The sequence below is a fragment of the Schistocerca americana genome, chromosome 4 (assembly GCF_021461395.2).
Source record: "Schistocerca americana isolate TAMUIC-IGC-003095 chromosome 4, iqSchAmer2.1, whole genome shotgun sequence".
In the NCBI taxonomy this organism is placed as follows: Eukaryota; Metazoa; Arthropoda; class Insecta; order Orthoptera; family Acrididae; genus Schistocerca; species Schistocerca americana.
The window spans coordinates 678,029,052-678,050,520 of record NC_060122.1 but is presented as its reverse complement, the minus strand read 5'-3'; the positions used below and the strand labels follow the sequence as shown (position 1 = coordinate 678,050,520).

Genomic DNA, 21,469 nt, shown 5'->3' with positions numbered 1-21,469 from the left:
TATTACAAATGGTTGTATGTAAATTGTGGGCTTCTTTAATTTAAATTGCAACAAAAGTTTCCATTTTTCAAAATTAATTGATGGTGGTGAGGTATTTTTCAAAATTTCATATTAATACAAAATTCGGTTAGACAGTTTTCAAGAATGCTAATTGCGTATCTACTTTCATATTAGAAAAATTATCCATATGTCACTGTTCTGAAGATACTCCTTCAAACCTAATATGCCAAATTACCTTTGGTAGTGTGATATACCCCTCAAAAGTGAAATTGGGTCACATACAATATATACGTATTGCATTATTTTGTCCTCTACGCATTCGAAAAGTTTCATCAAGATCATTTATTGACACTTAGGAACGTTCCCTTGTGAGCGATCTTAGGCAGCGATCTGGTAACATCCCGGACGGACCGTTGCTTGGATACATAATTATTAAGAATTCTGTTTCCTGAGCTTGTTTTTAGTCCGTAACAGCTTTCTAAGTCGTTAAAGGCTGTGTTGAAATCTCCAGCAGTAGAAGACATACGTCAGACAGAGAATTATGCCTTGGGCAACGGCCTATTGCCTATAAATCAAATGTCAGCGATATCACAAATACCGACCGTACGTTGTGTGACTGAATGCAGAATTGTCAAGCCATCGTGTTTTTTTTCCATAGGCAAATGTTAAATTACTCTCATAATTCTGTTGTGGATCAAATGCAGATGACGTCATTATGGGAACTGGGAACGGAAGACCGGCATGTACATAGTTGCCATGTTTATGTGCTGGGGGAATCGGCGACGGAATCCGTGCGCCAGGCAGTTGGACCAGCCCCTTTCAGTAGGTCGTTGAAGTCTGACCGAGAAACCAACACAAAAGGATTAAAGACATTATTTTGGCACTGTTCTGTAAACCTTCGCATTCATAATGACTACCGAACAGAGACAAAACCGCAGCCGCACCGAGGAATCTGTTTAATATCCCGTGAACAGAGTGAAAAGTGTGAAAACCCAAGATATACAGTGTGTTCCGGAACTATTTATTCATGTTAATATAAAATGTAGAGCGCATCATTTTAAATACATTTTGATCTTATGCTCTTTGAAGTTGTAAAGTTTTAGGAACATTACGTTAGTGATTCTGAGCTGACGTAACCTACGCTGACTGGGAATACGTACTGACATCCAAAACTGGTCTGTGTACCGGTGGTTGGTTGTACTTGTTGGACGTACCACTGAATGTTAAACAAAGTACGTACTTCCAGCACGATGGGGGCCAGACTTTTCAGCATTGCAGTAGGGAACCATCGGAGAGCCACGTTTGGGAATCGACGAATGGACCACAGGGCCCTGTGTCCTGGCCACCCAGATCACTTGCACTCACGTGTCTGGATCTCTTCCTCTGGGGGCATATGAAGCAGCCCGTGTATGAAACTGCTGTGGAAAGAAAAGAAGACCCGGAGTCTGTGAATGGAAATAGCAGTCGTCCGACAATATACTACGTGCCCACAGGCTAGTGGTCGCACATTCGAGCAGATCAAATGGATGCCGCTGCTGTAACTGGCATGATAGACTACCTTCGTGTAAATCGTGCCTAGTATCATAAATTGCCGTCACGGATCATATTTATCTCAACTAAATATATTGGTTTTCATGTTCTCTGCTTCCTGTATTAATTTGAAAAAATAGTTTTGGAACACATTGTATAGTTATTGATAGGGATGCAGTATTCGTCGCCTCGATCGGCAATAGTGAATCTGTTGTTTAATGGAGTACAGACAACGACTACTAGAAATTCCAGATAATTCTGTAATGGATAACAAAGCTGTACCTAGATTCCGGGATGAGACAAGTGTCCCATCATGTCCCCCCCTTCCCTCCCTCTTGCACGTTGCATATGCAAACAACGAAGTACTAAGGATTTTGGGTTGAATGAATAGATGGTCACAAGAACGAAAATCGTGGAAAGCTGTCTCAATCGGAGAGGCTAATGAGCCTTCCCCTTTCCCGAAATGTAAACTGTGTGGACCCCGATCCCCATTTACCGTTTTTTACCACTCTTACTCGACGAGGTAGAACATGATATAGTTTTGAGTACTAAGTAACATAACACATCGACAGCTGAAATTCAGCAAATTTTTGAGTTCTACTAGTGTTTACACTATCGTGCATCACTTTAACCTCACAAATCGTCTACGCAGAACAAGTGTACAGTGGCAGCAGGTACTCACTTGGGATCGCCGTCGCTGTACTTGTAGAGGACCATCTTTGGCTCCGGGAAGACGCCCTGGGCGCGGCACGACACGTTCACCGAGTCGCCGGTTGGCTTGTAGGGCTGCAGCCGCAGGCTCTTCTCCGTCGCTGCAACACAGGCGGAGGGGTACGTCAGCTACACGTCCGGCTCACGTCAAGAGTCTCGCTAAGCTACTGGGCGGTATCGTATCAGAAACAGGCAAGGAAATCTCTCTGTGTACATTGCCTTCGAAAGCTGAGAGTAGAAAAGAAAAACTACCTTGAAAACTTAAAAGCTTGTATGCTGCGCAGCTTTGGTGTTGTGATAAAGGTCAACTGTCGACAAATGCTTCTTGTGTAATTTTCTTTTCATTTATTCAGACAACTACACACAACCGTTCGCTCCACAAAAGATCCATTCGCAAGGACTGAAAAGTTTCACAGGTCACCATAATATTCAAGAAAGGTAGTAGGAGTAACCCACTAATTTACAGGCCTATATCATTAACGTCGATATGCAGCACCATTTGGGAACATACATTGTACTCGAACATTAAGTTATCTCGAACAGAACAGTCTATTGACACACAGTGAACATGAATTTAGAAAACATCGTTCTTGTGAAAAATAACTAGCTCTTTCCTCACACGAAGTGCTGAGTGCTATTGACAAGGGATTACAAATTGATTACGTATTTCTCGATTTCCAGAAGGCTTTTGACGCTTTTACGCACAAGCGACTTGTAGTGAAATTGCGTGCTTATGGAAATTCGTTTCAGTTATGTGACTGAATTCGTGATTTCCTGTCAGAGAGATCACAGTTCGTAGTAATTGACGGAAAGTCACAGAAGTGATTTCTGGCGTTCCCCAACGCTATGTTATACGCTCTTTGCTGTTCCTTATCTGTATAAAAAATTAGGTGACAATCTGAGGAGCCGTTTTAGATTTATTGATAAAGTGATCAGAAGATCAAAACAAATTGCAAAACTATTTAGAAAACATAACCTTTATGGTGCAAAAATTGGCAATTGCCCCTAAATAACGAGAAGTATGTGGTCATCCACATGACTGCTAAAAGGAATACGTTAAACTTCGATTTCACGATAAATCATTCAAATGTAAAGGCCCTTAATTGTACTAAGTATCTAGAAATTACAATTACCAACTACATAAGATGAAAGGAACACATAGAAAATGTTGTAGCTGCCTTCACTACGCTTGTCCGTCCTCTTTTAGAGTACTGCTGCGTGGTGTGGGATCCTTACCGGATATGACTGACAGAGTACGCCGAGAAAGTCCAAAGAAAGGGAGCACGTTTTGTATTATCGCAAAATAGGTGACAGAGTGTCACTGAAATGATACAGGGCTTGGAGTGGACACCATGAAAACAAAGGCGTTTTTCGTTGAGGCGGAATCTTCTCACGAAATTTCAATCAAGAAATTTCTCCTCCGAATGCGAAAATATCTTGTTGACACCTATCTACAGAGGGAGGAACGATCATCATAATAAAATAAGGGAAATAGGAGCTCGTAAAGAAAGATATAGGTGTTCGTTATTTCAGCACGCTGTACGAGATTGCATCAATAGAGAATTATTGTGAAGGTGTTTCGATGAAACCTGTGCCAGGCACTTAAATGTGATTTGCAGAGTATCCATGAAGATGTAGATTTCCGGCGAGGCATAGTTTACATAGTACAGCAAGTACAGATAAGTTCTCAGCATGCCATCATGAGATTCAACGTCAATAGTGCCCACTAATGCACTTGTCCTAGCCTCAAGTACGTTACGTTAATCATGGTTGTCTTCAAGTTGTAAGACAGCTTCTATGTAAACTATGGCTGGCTGTATCCACGCGTTACCTAAGTGATTACATTTCGCATGTTGTCGGACGTTACTCGTGCTTATATACAGAAGCAGCGGTGGCGCGGTGGACTGTTCATAGCACGGTACATGTGAGGCAGAACATGCACAGCCTGATATTGTGTAGCAGGTTTTTAGAATGAAAACGTGGTCGAAGTAGGTTGCATTTCTTTTACTATCCGTCCGGTCGGCCAATGTCTACCAAGGTCATTTTCCAGTACGTATCTTAAGCTTCCAGTTTCATTTTACAATGCAACACATTGCTGGTACATGTTAACAGGAATATTTTTAGAATGAACAAAAAGCCATTAGACTGTATTGTTGTTTATTTAATTACGACCCAGGTAACGGCCTTTTATGCCATTTTCAAGTGACTGAGTTTATGTCATTAACATATACTACAGGACATCAAGCCTAAAATTCACCGCATCATCTTAAAAATATTTTACTTCTGGCATTTTGGGGGGAGTGAATATTTTCTTTAATTTATGGCTAATTTCAAACTTGATGTCCTGCAATATATGTTAATGACATAAGCTCAATAACTTGAAAATGGCATAAAATGCCGAAACCTGGATCGTAATTCAATAAACAGCAATACAGTCAAATGGCGATGTGTTCATTTAAAAATTATTGCATGACTATTGTTCAGTAACATTAAAAACTGTGAACAGGAATACGTCTTCTGTGCGTATATGCCACAAAATCGATACAGTATTGTACATGGTTACGTCTATACATACAGAGAGATGTAGATGGGTACATGTTACGTGTTCCAATCTTATGCTTCAGTATGCCCTGACAAGAGACTGGACAGATAGTGCATTCTGATAGTCACTGAGGATGTATTCTTTAAGTATATTTTGGGAATTGACAAAGTTTGAACTGCTCTAATTTATTATTGATGATATGCAGTGCCAATTCGTTAGGTAGCCACAAATGATCGACGTTAATGCCTGGAACTGATTTGTTACGAATGTTTGAATGAATAAAATGAAACGAATACAAACAACTTTTTTACAAATTTAGTGTTGAAAACGTTCTTCATAAAACAGGATTTTATCAATGTTTATTTGAGGAAAAGGGCACCAAAGCGAAATCTTGTATTTCGTCACGTCTGTTATGGATACAACAATTCGATTGTCGGAAATGAACTAGCTGCCGAGTCTGAAATTGATGAACAAAGGGATCACGTTGTTAAAAAAGTAGACCACGGATACAAGTTACTGAATGGTGGCTCCTATTTCGATTGCACATGAGACTGGATTCTTCCTACACGTCGGTCAGGGGCCACGAAGATAGCTAGTGAAACGTCGAAACTGGTCGCATAAGTAAAATAAAATAGGAAATACAGGTAGCTGACTTTTTTTGGATGGGGAACCGTTTAGTGACGATATGTGCGCAAATGGGGGAATCCCAGACATATTTGACTTCGACAAAGAGGAGATTGTTGTGACCTAGTGCCTGAGAATGAGCATCTGAGAAACGGTAAATCTGGTCGGCTGTTACTGTGCTTTTATAGTGAGCATTTATGAAAAGTGGTTGAAGGACTGTGTAAGCACAAGTAGGCAAAAAGATGTCGGATGACCACACACCACAGAAAGGGAAAGTCGGAGATTTCATCGCTCTGTAAATCAGAATAAACAGGGATGCTTGCCAGAGGACAACGCAGACACAGATCCCGGTGATTACGGAGAACACCGTCAAGCTCACAATGTTTAACACTGGGCTCGGTAGCAGACGAGGGGCACAACGTACACCCATGATGACACATCAACATTGTCTGTTATGAATGCTGTAGCCATCTAATCATCGAGATCGGTCTATGGAAACGTGGCGCTTCGGCGGATGAATCATGTTTTTGTTACACCAGGTCGAGGGTAGTGTCCAGATTCGTCATCATGTTGGACAATGACTGACACGCGCATCGCGCCAATAATGCAGGCCGGGGGCGGGGGGAAGGCAGTATTATGCTATGGGAGACGATCCCCTGTGCTTCCATTGGACCAGTCGTAGTAATCGGTGAGACTACCATGATAGCTGCGGACTACATGTATTGTGGACCATCTGCTCGGTGTATGATTTACACGATGGTGACGACATCTTCCAAAACGTATACCTGTCCCTGTCACAGGGCCAGAATCGTGCTCCCCCCTTCAAAGGTTCGAGTCCTCCCTCGGGCATGAGTGTGTGTGTTATCCTTAGCGTATGTTAGATTAAGCAGTGTGTAAGCTTAGGGACCGCTGACCTCACAAGTTGGGTCCCATAAGATCTTACCACAAATTTCCAACATTTATAATTAACCTGTATTTCACCCTAAAACCTAACGATTCATCCCCATCAGCGGAGTACTGGAGTACTCTTAAGGACTGATTCACACCCTGCCTTGCTACTGACTACAGTAAAATTCCGCTTCCACGTGCTTCTACGCAGTGGCGTGGCGTGGCATGTTTTGAATGCGCGAGCGCAATTGACCGTTGTTGGCTGCCATCGATCGCTGTTCCTACTTCCCCATGGTGGAAGACTGGCACACATATACGAAAAGAACGGACAAAAGACCATCAGAAAAACGCATAAGAAATTGCAGAAGAGATGAGACTCACAGAGCAGCTATTGCGGAATATGCTTTGCAGCCAGAAGACCACCGCATTCCTTCTGATAGGACTCAATTCATTCATAAGCGGATACCACTAAATGCTTTACAGATAGGCCACAAATGTTGTAAAACACTCAGGAATTTCAGGGCGTGAAACGGAGTGAAATCCCGATTCTGATGCTGAAGAGGATGTGCACCAGTCATCCACCATGAGGTGATGGCATCAGCAGACGACGGCATTCGACTACGGTCAATAGTGCTCGCGTCTTAAAAACATATGACGTCACGCCACTGTGCAGAAGCGGAATTTTGCTGTTGTCAGCAGCGTATCAGGGTGTGAATCAGAATTGAAAGTAGCTACGATCCCCCTTGATAATGTCCTCCGAAAATGGGGACGAAATGTCGGCTTTTAAGGTGAAATCCATTCGACGGCAGCATAATAGCCCAGAATATTTCATTATTTGTGATCCCGTGCACTGACAAATTATCACAACATGAAACATTTACTAGTAACTAACGTTGACGGAGATTCAGAACAAGGAACCGAATAGTGGGTAACTACATTTTTAGCACACTAACCTGTTTCCGCGATCTGACAACAGTGATTGACAAAATTGGAGTTCGTAACAAAAATATGCATGCAGAAGGGCGTCTTCCTCCTACTCAACAACACTCTAACGTTTACTGAGCACACTGCGACCTACATTTGCTGAAGCTGACTGCAGATCTTAATATTTTAGCGTCGTTCTGTAGTACGCCAGTGCTGCAGTCGGTGGCCACTGTGTCAGACAATACCTGTGAATCGGGAAAAGCTACCTAACGCAAACCTTACCTTATGTTCCAGTTGGAGCTGCAAAGTGAAACGACTACTTCCACACCGTATTCTGTGGGCAGAATTCGAAGTGACTATCTCACTAAAAGCTTCCCCGCAACCTACATCCCATCTTCGAGGGCCAGTCGTCGAATCTCATGAGCAGTCATCCAGCGACAAGTATGAGTTCTCTTGGAGCGTTCTCCCACTTGTCAATAACGTTCCAAAACTACTACTTCAGACCAGGCTGACTACTGAAATTCCGGCATTTTCACACCCAGATTTTTTTGGTCATAAGTCTTCTGGGTTCATGCGGCCCGCCACGAATTCTCTGCCAACCTCTGCACCTCAGAGTATCATTTCAACTTACATCCTCAGTTATCTGCCAGACGCATTCCAGCCTCTGTCTTCCTCTGCGGCTCTCTTTAGTACCATGGAAGTCATTCCCTAATGTCTTAACAGATGTCCTGTCATCCTGTCCCTTCTTCTTTTCAGTGTTTTCCACATATTTGTTTCCTCTCCGATTCTGCGCAGAAATTTCCCATTCCTTACCTTATCAGTCCAAGTAATTTTCAACATTCGACTGCAGCACCTCATCTCAAATGCCTCGATTCTCTTCTATTCCAGTTATCCCACAGTCCATGTTTCACTATCATACAATGCTGTACTTCAAACGTATATTCTCAGGAATTTCTTCCTCAAATTAAGGCCGATGATTATTACTAGCAGACTTCTCTGGGCGAGGAATGCTCTTTTTGCTTTTCATGCCCTCCTTGCTCCGTCCGTCACTAGTTATTTTGCTGCCTAGGCAGCAGAGTTTCTTAACTTCATCTACTTCGTGACGATCTGTGGTGATGGTTAAGCTTCTCGCAGTTCTCGTTTCTGCTACTTCTCATTACATCTGTACCCATTACACTGTCCATTCAGTTCAGCAGATCATGTAATTCTTCTTCAATTTCACTCAGGATAGCAATGCCATCAGCGAATCGTATCATTGATATCCCTTCACCTTCAATTTCTGAACCTTTCTATAGCTAAAGACAGGAGTTTGTTTCGGCTCTGTCCTCTGGATGCGTCAAAAGAGCGCGTTATTTTATTACGCTATGTGGTTTCCCAGACCCTCCTTACATTCTATCTGCATTATACATATGAGCGGCCAGCTGCAGATATTCTGGGACGAAAAAGTTGCAGTCTTATAGAATCGGCACACCTCGCCTGCCGTGTTCTGCCGAGAGCGTAGAGCCATAAATTCCTGTAGCTTTCAAAGAGCCTGCAAAGTGCCCACCTGTATATGGCTCTCCTATCGGCAGTCTTCTACATCTACATCCATACTACGCAAGCCGACTGACGGTGTGTGGCGGAGGATACTCTGAGTAAATTTATCGGTTCTCCCTTCATTCTCTGCATTCTCCGCCCCAGGCTCATTGTCGCCCAACTTCTGCGACCTTTACTGTCCTTTACAACACCCTCACCAAAGGAAAACGCTTTAGTAACGTGAGAGCGGCGGTCATCCCGTGCCCAGTTCCGACGACACCACTGCTGTCCGCATTGTATCGGTTCGCGACACGAGTCCCCTAGTCCTGTCCAGCGCACACAATACTCTACGGCGAACGCTTTCCTATTTAGCATCGACGTCACCTTTGACAACCTACGTTAAGTTAAGGGTGCCCTTCGGTCCACTTTGATCTGCTCTCTGACTATGAAACTGCTAGCCCAGCCAAATATAATACTCAAGAAATAAAACACCTACAAGTATTTCATGTAGTGACAATCACTATCGGATAATCTTTAATAAAAATAGAGGAAAATGCTATTTTCAAATCAAATTACTTATATCTATGTATCACTCTATATACTTTGCATCCGAGATAGCTATAATGTGAAAATCGACGAATCCGTTGTTTCGCCGTCTTTCAAGTGTTATCCACATATTACTGGTTAATTGCATTACTGCGGTGAACCAAGCTTCCTTGTTGTTCCTGTTGTAAAAGTACTGGAATCTGCGACTACATAACACTGCAGAGTCATACTAAAAACGTGGGCATAAAAATAATCCTTCTCCAGCATAAAAAATAATCCTTCTCTTGCAAGTGGTCTCTGTCATCGTTCTCTGGTTGGGCTTTGTGACTTACCTCAAGACCTTTATCATATTTCTATTTCCTCTATTCGGAACTTTATGATATTCCTAATTCCTCTAATCGGCCTTTTTTGTTCAAAGCATAGCATTCTGTGGCATATAGAGCCTCCCGTTGTGTTAATGTGTAGTAATTTCGTATCTTGCTTTAACTGATAATATTTTTTAGACACTTTTTATTAGTTGATATGCTGTTTTCATTATCTGTGATGGAAGACCTTTTTTCTCAGAGGTGCTAATCACGGATACTTTTCTGGTATGTATGTATTCTTTCACACACCCCGGTACCGCTGGTGGAAATGTTTTACTATCCACACACTATGTCATTTAAGCATGACATCTTCGCATGTTCAGCTGACTGTAGTCATATTTTACAGGAATGGTTTCATGGCATTCGCTGCTCAACCGTGATGTTTTTAAGATTTATGGTTTAATATTTCTTTCGTCAGTATTAGCATCAATTTCTCAACTGTGAAATTAAACTACTTCAAGATAAAAATGATTCGGTTGTAGAATCACTCGATTACAGCGAACAGTATTCCCAAAGATGAAAGAACACTTGTTTCATCGTCTCATATTGGCATTTCACTGCTGAGGCTTGTTTAACAAGTGGACTGGCCGCACGAATACTTTGCTCCTTGGATCGCGACGGATGTTGTATATTTAAAATGTCCCCTAGCATTTATTGTAGTTAAATATATAGTAATGATAATGGAACAGTGTAATGGCTGTGTTCTACCGCAGCGCCGAAGGTAAAATAATAAAAATTACCAAAAAACAACAACGTATTACGTAGAAGAAATTATGTAACCTCTACTAGACAGGCGCGGCATAGGACGTGATTGTGGATATTAGGCTTCCCCACTGGACAATAAGTTTTGATTAAGGAGATAATAATAGTAATTTACATGTTAATGACATGTATATTTCACACTGGAGGGCAACGCTGAAATGTTAATCCATAAATATCGTATTCATAAAGTAGAAATGTTACTCAAAAACAATGCATGGAGAGCTGGAGGGAAGGTAGAAAGCCGGCCGCGGTGGTGTAGCGGTTCTGGCGCTGCAGTCTGGAACCGCGGGGCTGCTACGGTCGCAGGTTCGAATCCTGCCTCGGGCATGGGTGTGTGTGATGTCCTTAGGTTAGTTAGGTTTAAGTAGTTCTAAGTTCTAGGGGACTTATGACCTAAGATGTTGAGTCCCATAGTGCTCAGAGCCATTTGAACGATTTTTGAAGGTAGAAAGTTAACTGAATTTTCAGCCGATATGTGCCGGGAAAATTTGTTATGCTGTGCAGAATACATTTATAATGACACTGGCTTGTATTTATAATTCTGTGTCGTGTAGATAAACTCACAGCGACATCTGCGATCTTTCCAGAAGTGCAAATTACGTGAGCGAATTAATTAGGCCTTTATTTCTGCTTTACTTTTACTGTGAGTTTGTGGCAGTCTGTTTCTGTTAGAACAGTGAACTTTGTTGCCTCCGAGGCACGCTCACACGGGGAAGTTATATTTGGCGAATTTACTGAAACTGGTGGTATAGAACATTGGGACAGTTACCGCCACATTACACTAGAAACATTCTTCTACCAAAAGTGTAAGGACACTCCACATAAGAGACAAATAAAAATGTCCTTAACACTGATCCTATTTGTGGTTATGATGTGCGAAGATTTCCGGGGATTGTAAGTATCTGGTAATGTTCTTCAGTATGTTTGAGATTAAAAACTCCATCTACTCACCCCCAAATCATTACAATCACCAAGACCTACACTTCTTGGGAGCCTGTTGTCCCCTAAAACAGAGAAATTTATTAAAATGTGCTAGATAAAGTGACCGGTAAATATCCTAACGTTTCTAACATTGGATTAGTTTCTTACTCAATGCCGTATCTCTCAGAGACTTCCAGAAAAGAGCCGCTATATATGAAAAGTTTGCTCTCTGAAAATACCCTGAGGTTTTAGGGGAAGAAAGAAACATTTAAATGTAATGAAAGAGTTTTTCCTCGTATAGGTAACGTTTTAAGAGCTGATTAAAATTGCTTTAACTCCTTCAAATGACAAATGAGGTGCAGTTGATATCACGGTTCCTTGTTCCTTGTTTGCAGTAGTTCCATAAAAGAAATGTATAAGTGACGCTCAAACATTATGATCATTTGCTTAGGATCTTGTTTGTATATCTTTGGAACGAAATACATCACTGATTCTGCGTATCAACGATCCAAGAGTTTCTAGGTAGATTTGTGGAGATGTGTGGCTTTAGATGCCTACCCACAGGTCATGTAATTCACGTAAATTGGGGGCCACTGATTTTCGTACGCAGTAACGGCACCCGATAGCGACCCAAATGGGTTCCACAGGATTTACATCAGGCGAATTTCACAGCTGTCAGTGTGTCTTCGATTACTACCATAGGTCCAATGCAAGCGTAAGAGTACGTCTTTCATAGCATAATAGTGCTCTTACCAGCCTGCATCCGTGGCACGCTGCATATTTCGAGCAGCCGTTTATCTCGATAACGGCGTTTGTGGAGGCGACCGTCGACCAAGAGTAGGAAAAATGTGATGCATCCAAAGAGAGGACACGTTTCCATTGACCGGCGGTCAAATCCCGATGGTCTCGTGGCTGCTGCAGTCGTAACTGACGATGTCGTTGGGTCAACATGTAAACACGTAGGAGTGGTCTGTTGCGGAGCTCCATTTTCAACAGTGTACGATGAGCGGTGTGTTCCGAAAATCTTGTGCGTGCACCGGCACTATGCTCTTTCTCTATCCAACCTTACAGAGCACACAAGTCTTGAAGCACCACGTTCTGTGAAGAGTCGTAGAGGTCCAACCATTTGGCGCTTAGTGATAGTTTCATGTCTTTCTACCTCTTTCCAAAGATGTTCACGAAAGTAGTATGTGAAGATTCCACCAGCTCCGCAGTTTGCGAGATACTCGTTCACAGGCTCTGCGTGATAATAATTTACCCTCTGTCAAAGCGGTTTATCTCAATGGATTTTCCCATTCGCAGCCCATATCTTTGCTAGGGTGATCTCCCGTCCGTGTCTTTTCCGCTTATGTACTTTTGTTATCGCGTTACGTGCGCGTAACGCCACCAGGGGCATACAACGTAGCGGTGGGCAGTGGTCATAATGCAGTAGAGCCCACTTTATCCATTCTGACCTTTATCCGTTCTGAGCTAACAATAGTTTGGTCGGATGAACAGAAAGGTCAGTGGTACGGAAAGTGACAAATACGACCTTTAACTCTAAAAAAAAAAAAAAAAAAAAAAAAAAAAAAAAAAAAAAAAAAAAAAAAAATTAAAACAATTAATTTTACAATTTTTTTCCGGCTGACCGTTTTGGACTAAATGGAAGGCCAAATTAGTGAAAGTCGGATGGCTGGTCCTGTGATGTGTTCTTTTGTTTTTGATATTTCTATGCTTTTCCTTCAAACGTGGTAAATCAGCTACAGAACATAATTATTTGGACTGTAGGCCTATCGCCTGTAACGGCACGTCGATTTGAGTTATTCGCATTGTTCTTCAGAGGGTTGTCACATGACTACTTCACACGGGAGTACGCAGCAGGGCGAATTTGGCATACAAGCAGATGCGGAACCAATGTTCGATGTCACAACCGGTTGTCGGTCTCTCTGAATAATCTGCTGCAATAAAAAGCAAATAATAGTATAATCGTTGCCTTACATAGGACATTAGATAAGCCAAAGCAAAGCAGAGAAAAGAGAGTTTTCACCATCGTCGGCAAAGAAAATCTGGCTTATTGAACTTAACGGGAAAGAAAACCTTTTTGTGCCAGTAGCAAAAGACAACACCGTTATTTTATACTACGTGAATACAGAAGAACTGTTCAACACCCTACACGATACTCATTTTAAGACTGGACATGGATGTAAAATGAACTGCAAACTAAATACAAAGATGTCAGCAAAGAAGTCACAACGTTTTGTCTGCCCTTATGCTAACCCTGTCAGGCCAAGCTGTCTGATACCAAGGAATTTAAGTCAAGATGCCAGTTAGATGTGACAGACGTAAAAAGTAAACCTGACAGTGACAATAATTTTATAATTTTATAATTACCTCGACCACTTAACCATGTTTATGTTGTAGCGACGCCGGAAAAGCAAAAGAGAAAAAGAAGTTATTTACCAACTACTTGACATCTTCACCACAACAGGTGTTCCAGGTGTGCTTCAGTCACGTAAAGGGAGAGAATTTTCGAACAGAGCTATAAATGAACTGAAGAGCATGTGGCCTTAACTGAAACTGGTACACGGAAAACCTAGACATAGCCAAAGTCAAGGTTCCGTCGTATGTGGCAACTAGGATGTTGAGAATATGACAATAACGTGCATGCAGAAGAAGAAGAAATAAACAGAATGACCTGAGGCTCTCCGATTTATTCACTTCATGAAAACACCTTTTCATCAAGACATTCAGCAGTTGCCATACGAAGCCATGTTTGGCTGCAAACGAAAAGTACGTCTGATACCTCAGATCTGCTCAGAGAGGTTATGGATAACACAATAGCAACGACGAAAAAGAAATTAACGTTGCTATAAATGCAGGAACTCAGCCTGATAATTCCGCTGCCACGTGACGACGGAACCATTGGAATCTACAGAGCAGTTGTCTGACAGTATCAGTGCACAAATATTGAGTGTGGTGTGTCAGTGCGCTGAGTGTGGTACAGCAGATTGTTGTGTATCCTGCGGGAAAGCTGTTCATGCAGTTTGTGGAATAAGTAACGAAGTAGAAGAAAGGCATGCGGAAAACATAAAACATTGCTTGCAGACTATGTCGAAATAAATAAAAAACCAGGAAAAAGAGGTCAATATCTCATATTAGTTTGCCAATACAAGGTGCGGAAATTCTTAAAAATTCAGATGCCAAATTCTCACTAGCAAAAGCTGGAGACAACGTTCGCGTCCGTATTCCAGATGTTGACGCAGGTGGTGGTTTCCCAGAAGCGTTCCTGGAGTTGTCATGAAAGTCAATGGTGCTTTCTGCAAGCTAGGAACAGAATAGTGTTCTAAAGTAACAGTATTCCAGAAACGAGTTTTCCATTCTGTACGAGAGACTGCTCACGCTGGATCCCGTGGTTACATAGAAAAAGGCTTTATCAACCATCTCTTCTTCACAACCACTGACCGACGGCCAAGGGTACACCCGATGCAATTGCGCTAGGGAATGAGCAACAAATCGCTACAAATGTAGATGTATGAGACTGTTGTGCAATCTCAAACGTCATGAAAATTCATATTGCAGGTTAAGTGATGACTGTAATAAGTGAGACTGATAAAATGAATAGCTTCTATACAGTTTGAACTTATGCAGTCTCTACAGATGGGCTCCGTCTTTTTTCTTGCGACTTCAGCCGTAGGGTTCACACTTCCTGCCGAATTGGCAGGCCGAATCTCGAAATAAAACACCGGTCAATGTCTGGTCATTTTACGCAACAATCACCATTTCCTGACATGACCGGCCACTTCCCGCTTCGGCCTATTTTTCAATTTTTCCTTAACATATACATCTTGATATCCTTGCCGTCAAATTCCAAGCTTCAATAATAACCATGGGGCGCGTGTGAGAAATTCGTACTTTTCTTAGTTATAAATAGTGGCACTATTTAGGAGAAGTGTAAACGTTAGAATAACGGCAGTTTTGAGAATGAGAAGAAAAGATCTTTAAAAATGAATCAAGCAACTTGAAATTTTCATGAATTTATGATACATTCTTGTGTGTACCTTCCTATAATTCTGAAAAAATTCCTTACGGGGCATTATAGTACCTCGGTGTATAAGGTATCTGACGTAAGAATGCCATCTTCTTGTACTTAACGTTTTTAATTTTCTTCACTAGATACAAAAATTATAGTTTATTTATTTACTCTTGAAAAAGCTGCATCCAGTTGTCCGTGAATAAAGACGGAGTTTGGTAAATATTATCCCGCTCTTTGAAGAGCTTGTCCCTGCTACTTGGTCACAGTAATAACAAATGCAGTTTTAATGTGCAGCTGCCTTCTTATCAAACGAAAAGTCATGTTTGGATCAGATGATGTTAAGTTTATCCGTGGTATTATAACAGTTGTGCCAACGTAAAAGAACAGAGCATTAATTGTAAATTCATTGAGATTTGTTACAAACATACTTACTTCATTGAAAAAACCCCTATTAACGTTCAGGTTTCTTATAAACATAACAATTGCGTTATTATTCAATATAAATGTATGTGGCGGTAATCCTGACGCATCTAATGATCGAAAGAATTCTACAGGATACAACTGCTTGTAAGAACCCTCAATGGACTACAAGTAGTCACAATTGTAGTAAATCTTTTCATTTCCCTCCACAATCTCTTCATTTCTTTTAGTGTAGTTTTAATTTTTTGGACACAATATTGATGTACTGATAAATTCTATAACATTTTCAGCACTAATGGTGTTGGTTGGAAATACTCTCTGTACTATTTCTTCTGTCTGCAGTAGACGTTTTTGGAATCTTGGCGGTGTCCAGTGGAACTTCTTGTTGGATGTCACGTTGTCCGTTACCTCCTTTTAGGAGGCGAGTGTTTCTTGATCATCTATGCACATATTTCTGGCGAGTTTTCATTTTACAGCTGTGGACCATAATGCTGTGGTTGTACATTCTCTTCAAGAACAGTCGTTGTGCTTCCGTGCCTAATAACGGCTAAACTAGTCTGATGTTTCCGCAGAAAATTATAATTTCTTTCAGAAGGATTTGTTGACACGTGTAATATCCCGCAGGATTCGATAATCACTCCCAAGTATATTCGTTTGGGAAAGTCTTCTTGTATGATGGGCAGAAAAATGGTTCAAATGGCTCTGAGCACTATGGGACTTAACATCTATGGCCATCAGTCCCCTAGAACTTAGAACTACTTAAACCTAACTAACCTAAGGACATCACACACATCCATGCCCGAGGCAGGATTCGAACCTGCGACCGTAGCGGTCGCGCGGTTCCAGACTGTAGCGCCTAGAGCCGCTCGGCCACTCCGGCCGGCACCCTTCAAGTAGGCAAATGTAATGTATAGCGAATACATAGAAAGAAGGATTTATGGCGAAATCGTATGCAGATTATCAAGTTATAAGTAGTTTAAAACAAACAAAATTGTGTTGGTAATAAGGTAATATGAACAGTGCGTCTCTTATTCGTGACTGATAAGTTACCGTCGTTGGGATCCGTCACTGAGTAAAACAGAAGTAATATCCGGCATTCCCCAAGGGTGTGTTATTGGCTCTCTATTGTTCCTGATCAACATTAACGACATAGGAGACAATCTGAGTAGGCCTATTAGAATGTTTGACGGTGATGTTATCATTTTCCGTCTTGTAAAGTCATCAGATGACCAATACTAATTGCGAAACGATTTAGATAAGATATCTGTATGGTGCGAAAAGTGGCAATTTACCCTGAATAAAATAAAAAAATCTGTGAAGTTATTCATATGACTACTAAAAGAATTCCGCTAAATTTCGATTACGCGATAAGTCACACAAATCTGAAGGCTTTAAATTCAACCAAATACTTAGGGAATAAAATTACAAATAACCTAAATTTTAACGATCACATAGATAATGTTGTGGGTAGAGCAAACCGAAGACTGCGATTCATTGGTAGAACACTTAGAAGGTGCAAGAGGTCTACTAAAGAGACTGCTTACACCACGCTTGTCCGCCCTATTCTGGAGTATTGCTGTGCGGTGTGGGATCCGCATCAGGTGGGACTGACGGTTGACATCGAGAAAGTTCAAGGAAGGGCAGCTCGTTTTGTATTATCGCAAAATAGGGGAGATAGTGCCACAGACAAGATACGTGGTTTGGAGTGGCAATCATGAAAACAAAGGCGTTTTTCATTGCGACGAGACCTTCTCATGAAATTTTAATCACCAGTTTTCTCCTCCGATTGCGAAAAAAATTCTGTTGACACACATCTACATAGGGAGGAATGATCATCACGATAAAGTGAGAGATATCAGCGATCGCACAGAAAAATTTAAGAGCTCGTTTCTCCCGCGCGCCATTCGTTAGTGGAATGGTACAGAGACAGCTTGAAGGTGGTTCATTGAACCCTGTGCCAGGCACTTTACTGTGAAAGGCAGAGTAATCACGTAGATGTAGATGTATATGTACCTTTCCTTATGGCAGTTAACAGTCTCTTTTATGTTAAAGTTTTCCGGACAACATTTGCTATACTCATTCATCACTATACGATTAGTATGTGTAGAGAAATGGGAATGGTGACTTCAGCAATAATATATTGTATTCGCGACAAATTAGTCCGTCGGTATTGGGTCTGATACATTATTGGAGGTAGACGTTAATAATATAGTTGCCGTATTTACTTTACGTGTGTGTTGTAAGCCTGACATTGGCTGGTACTGAATTTTATTGCTTATATTGTTGCAGAGGTGGCTGTCAGAGACCTACATTCGTCTGTCAAATTGAATGAAGGTTTCTTGCGGATTTATTGGATTCCCAAGTGCTTCTGAACATGACAAGTGCAAAAAGTGTATAACAAATTCTTACTTTCGCTTCCTCGTTATGCTATGCCCTATTGCTGCGACACACATACAATTAGGCAAGTAGTGTTTCAAGAATATGTGACTCGCTGTAGTTCTTACCTGACTGGCTGACATCTCTGTTCATCGTTTGTACTCGACAGAGTTTCTTAAAGCACAAACTATTGGTGTTGCAAGACCTAATTACAAGGGTTCTGTGACACTCTGATGGCAAGTGGACTTATAAAAAATAGTGCAATAAATGATTATCTTACTTCCGCAGCTACAGGCGGATTCTCCTCTACGGTTGTGTCGAAAGGTCATTTAAACATGATAAACTGAATTTATAAAACTATGTCTAGAACGAAGAAGCTGCTGTCATTACGAAAATAATATAAAAAACGAAAGAAAAATGTTGCACTAGATGCAGATAAGGTTCACTTAGATGCAAGATATAATTGTCTCGCGAGTTTCCGGACTGAAGCGCCTAGAACCGCTCGGCCACCACGGCCGGCGAAGTCAGTCTTTCCTGCAAATATTGTGTGAATGTGATGTATCCACAGAGAGACTGAACAACTGCGTGGGAACTGATGATATTAGATACGTTCAAATTGTAAGAGAGAGCTTTTAGCAGGCAGGTTGAGCGAAGTGGCCGAGTAATCACGTATTCAGGAGGATGGTAGTTCAAATCAAGACCCGCGGGCCCGTATTTAGTTTTCTTGTGGATTCCCCAAAATCGGTTAGGGCCGACGTCACAATGGCTCCCCTAGAAAGTATACATCCGATATTCTACCTCATCCGTACCCATGGATATTGCCATCTTTTCTCATCAGCATTGTAACTGAATCGATGAAAGACACAGGTGCAAAGAATCCATGGAAAGTGTACTGATTCAAATGTTGCGGGAAAGGATCAAACTGTTCAAAACGGAATATCCTTGAACCGTCACCAATGTCACAAAATAAGGCTTATTCACTTTCTATTAGGGTTTCAAATTTTACTCCGAGCTTAGTAGGCATTGCGGAGAAGCAATATTTGTTGCCACAATAGTCCGAATGTTCGCAATTGGCAAAATTTTTGATAGAGCAGTATTCCACACGCACAGCGTGGAAGTTTAATAGCATGTGGCCTTTCTCTGGTCTTATTTGTACGTTAAATCTCTTACGTTTTATCTGTTATGTGCAAAACAAAATTACTGGGGTCACAGGTGTCGAAAATCGTCCCTAAGGGAAAGTGGAAGACTCATACAGGGCATAATGTACAGCGGGCTGACCAAAAATGGACACACCAAAAACACAACACACTACCACGGTTAATACTGTGTAGGAAAACTTTGGCATTTAATATACTTTCCAGTCGCCTTGGAATGGGACAGTACAGGTCCTGCTGTTTTTCATGGGAACGTTAAACCATTGTTTCCACAACATACTTCAGGTAACGTGGATGGAAGTGGATAACTCCGCACCCTTCCCTCTACGGTAGATCGCAAAGGCTAGGTGACATTGAGATCTGGTGACTGTGGTGGCGAAGGGAGATAAGACAGTTCATACTCGCACTCACAAAGCTAGTCGATGCGAACTCTGTGAACAGGGTCCCAACCTCAGTTGAGAAACAAACATTACATCATGTGGTCGACGTGATGAACCAAAATGGGCACATAGTCCTTGGAAGTATCGCGGCCTTGCACAGTAACCGTGGGGCCTATGGAATACCACGATATGGCTACACAAATCATCACCGAAAGCCCGCCATATATCACTCTTGGGGTGTAAATTCGGCCAGAAGCGGACAGAGCGAGAATTAAGACTCATCCAACCAAACGACACTCTTCCATTGCTCCTTAGTCCAGGATTTACGGTTTTGGTACCAAGAGTTCTTGTTACGCATATCTACATAATTGTTGAATGGTTTTGGAATTCCAGCTCACCCGGCAGTTTCCATATTATCTACATCTACATGGATACTCTGCAAATCACATCTAAGTGCCTGGCAGAGTGTTCATCGAACCACCTTCACAATTCTCTATTATTCAAATGTCGTACAGTGCGGCAAGAAAGAACATTTATATCTTTCCCTACGAGCTCTGATTTCCCTTATTTTATCATGGTGACCGTTTCTCCCTATGTAGGTCGGTGTCCAAAAAATATTTTCACATTCGGAGGAGAAAGTTGGTGATTGTAATTTGGTGTGAAGATTCTGCCGCCACGAAAAACGCCTTTGTTTTAATGACGTCCACCATAAATCCTGTATCGTATCAGTGACACCCTCTCCCCTGTTCGCGATAATACGAAACGGGTGGTCCTCCTTTGAACTTTTTCAATGTACTCCGGCAATCCTATCTGGTAAGGACCCCATACCGAGCTGCAGTATTCTAAAATAGGACAAACGTAGTGTAGGCAGTCTCCTTAGTAGATCTGTTACATTTTCTAAGTCTCCTGCCAACAAAAATCAGTCGTTGGTTAGCCTTCCCCACAGCTCCCTTCGTGTTGTTTTGATGCTGACAGGGTTCTCCAACCCAATATTCAGTTCTGCAGTGACTTTTGGAGGTGTCGTTCACTGACATTTCGTCACAGCGCTCTTTAATGATTATCCGTCAGAATTACTCAACACACACATTTGTTCATGTTGCGTTTCTCACGGTGTTTCCATGTTTTTGTCCAGCCCTGCACTTCTCAATACCATACAAAAGTAAGTAGCCATAAAATAGTAAAAACAAATTTGCATAACCTGCAGCTTCCGTGATAAGACAATCGGGAGTTAAGTATTCATCAAGGATGCTTGCAGATTGTCTTGTCACATTTTTTTTCTCGCGTGTATTTAAATTAATGCTTATGATAGAAATATAAATGAACTAGTAAAAATGTTCTTACTGTGATGCATTACTACGTCGGAAGCACTAAGTACACAAGTTGTAGTTTGCGAAAGACTGCACTTGGAGGGCTATGTTGAACGGAACGAGGCGGTAATTTCCAGAAAACTTCACCTGATTCTCCCTTCCATCAGGAAGATCCTTGCTTACCTCGTCTCTTTTAAAACCGTTTCGATGTTAACACGGACTTCCATCTCTGTAGGCCACGGCTTCTAACATGCGATTTAATGACTGAATTTTTAAATGGCTTTCGGGAATACTACTTAGATGCTACAATAAAGTCGAAAGATAGTGAGAAAAACGTCCTATCTGGAAGCCAGTCTGAAGATATTAATTATAGCAAGTATGACATGGTCTAATTATAGGCTCCATAATATTCACAAAACATTACGCGGTATCTGTTTCCATGTTTCTTCACTTTTAATCAACGCATAAGTTAACAAATAACTTCAAGTTGTT

The 21,469-nt window shown here is 41.5% G+C and overlaps 1 protein-coding gene across 2 annotated transcripts in view; it reads right to left on the bottom strand.

Annotated features, from left to right (window-relative positions):
• Positions 1-21,469, bottom strand: part of LOC124612871 — a 480,199-nt gene that overhangs the window by 79,521 nt on the left and 379,209 nt on the right. For both annotated transcript variants that reach the window (XM_047141307.1, XM_047141306.1), the window contains exon 3: positions 2,213-2,342. In XM_047141307.1, the coding sequence (XP_046997263.1) occupies positions 2,213-2,342 (130 nt within the window). The remainder of the gene's footprint in view (positions 1-2,212; positions 2,343-21,469) is intronic.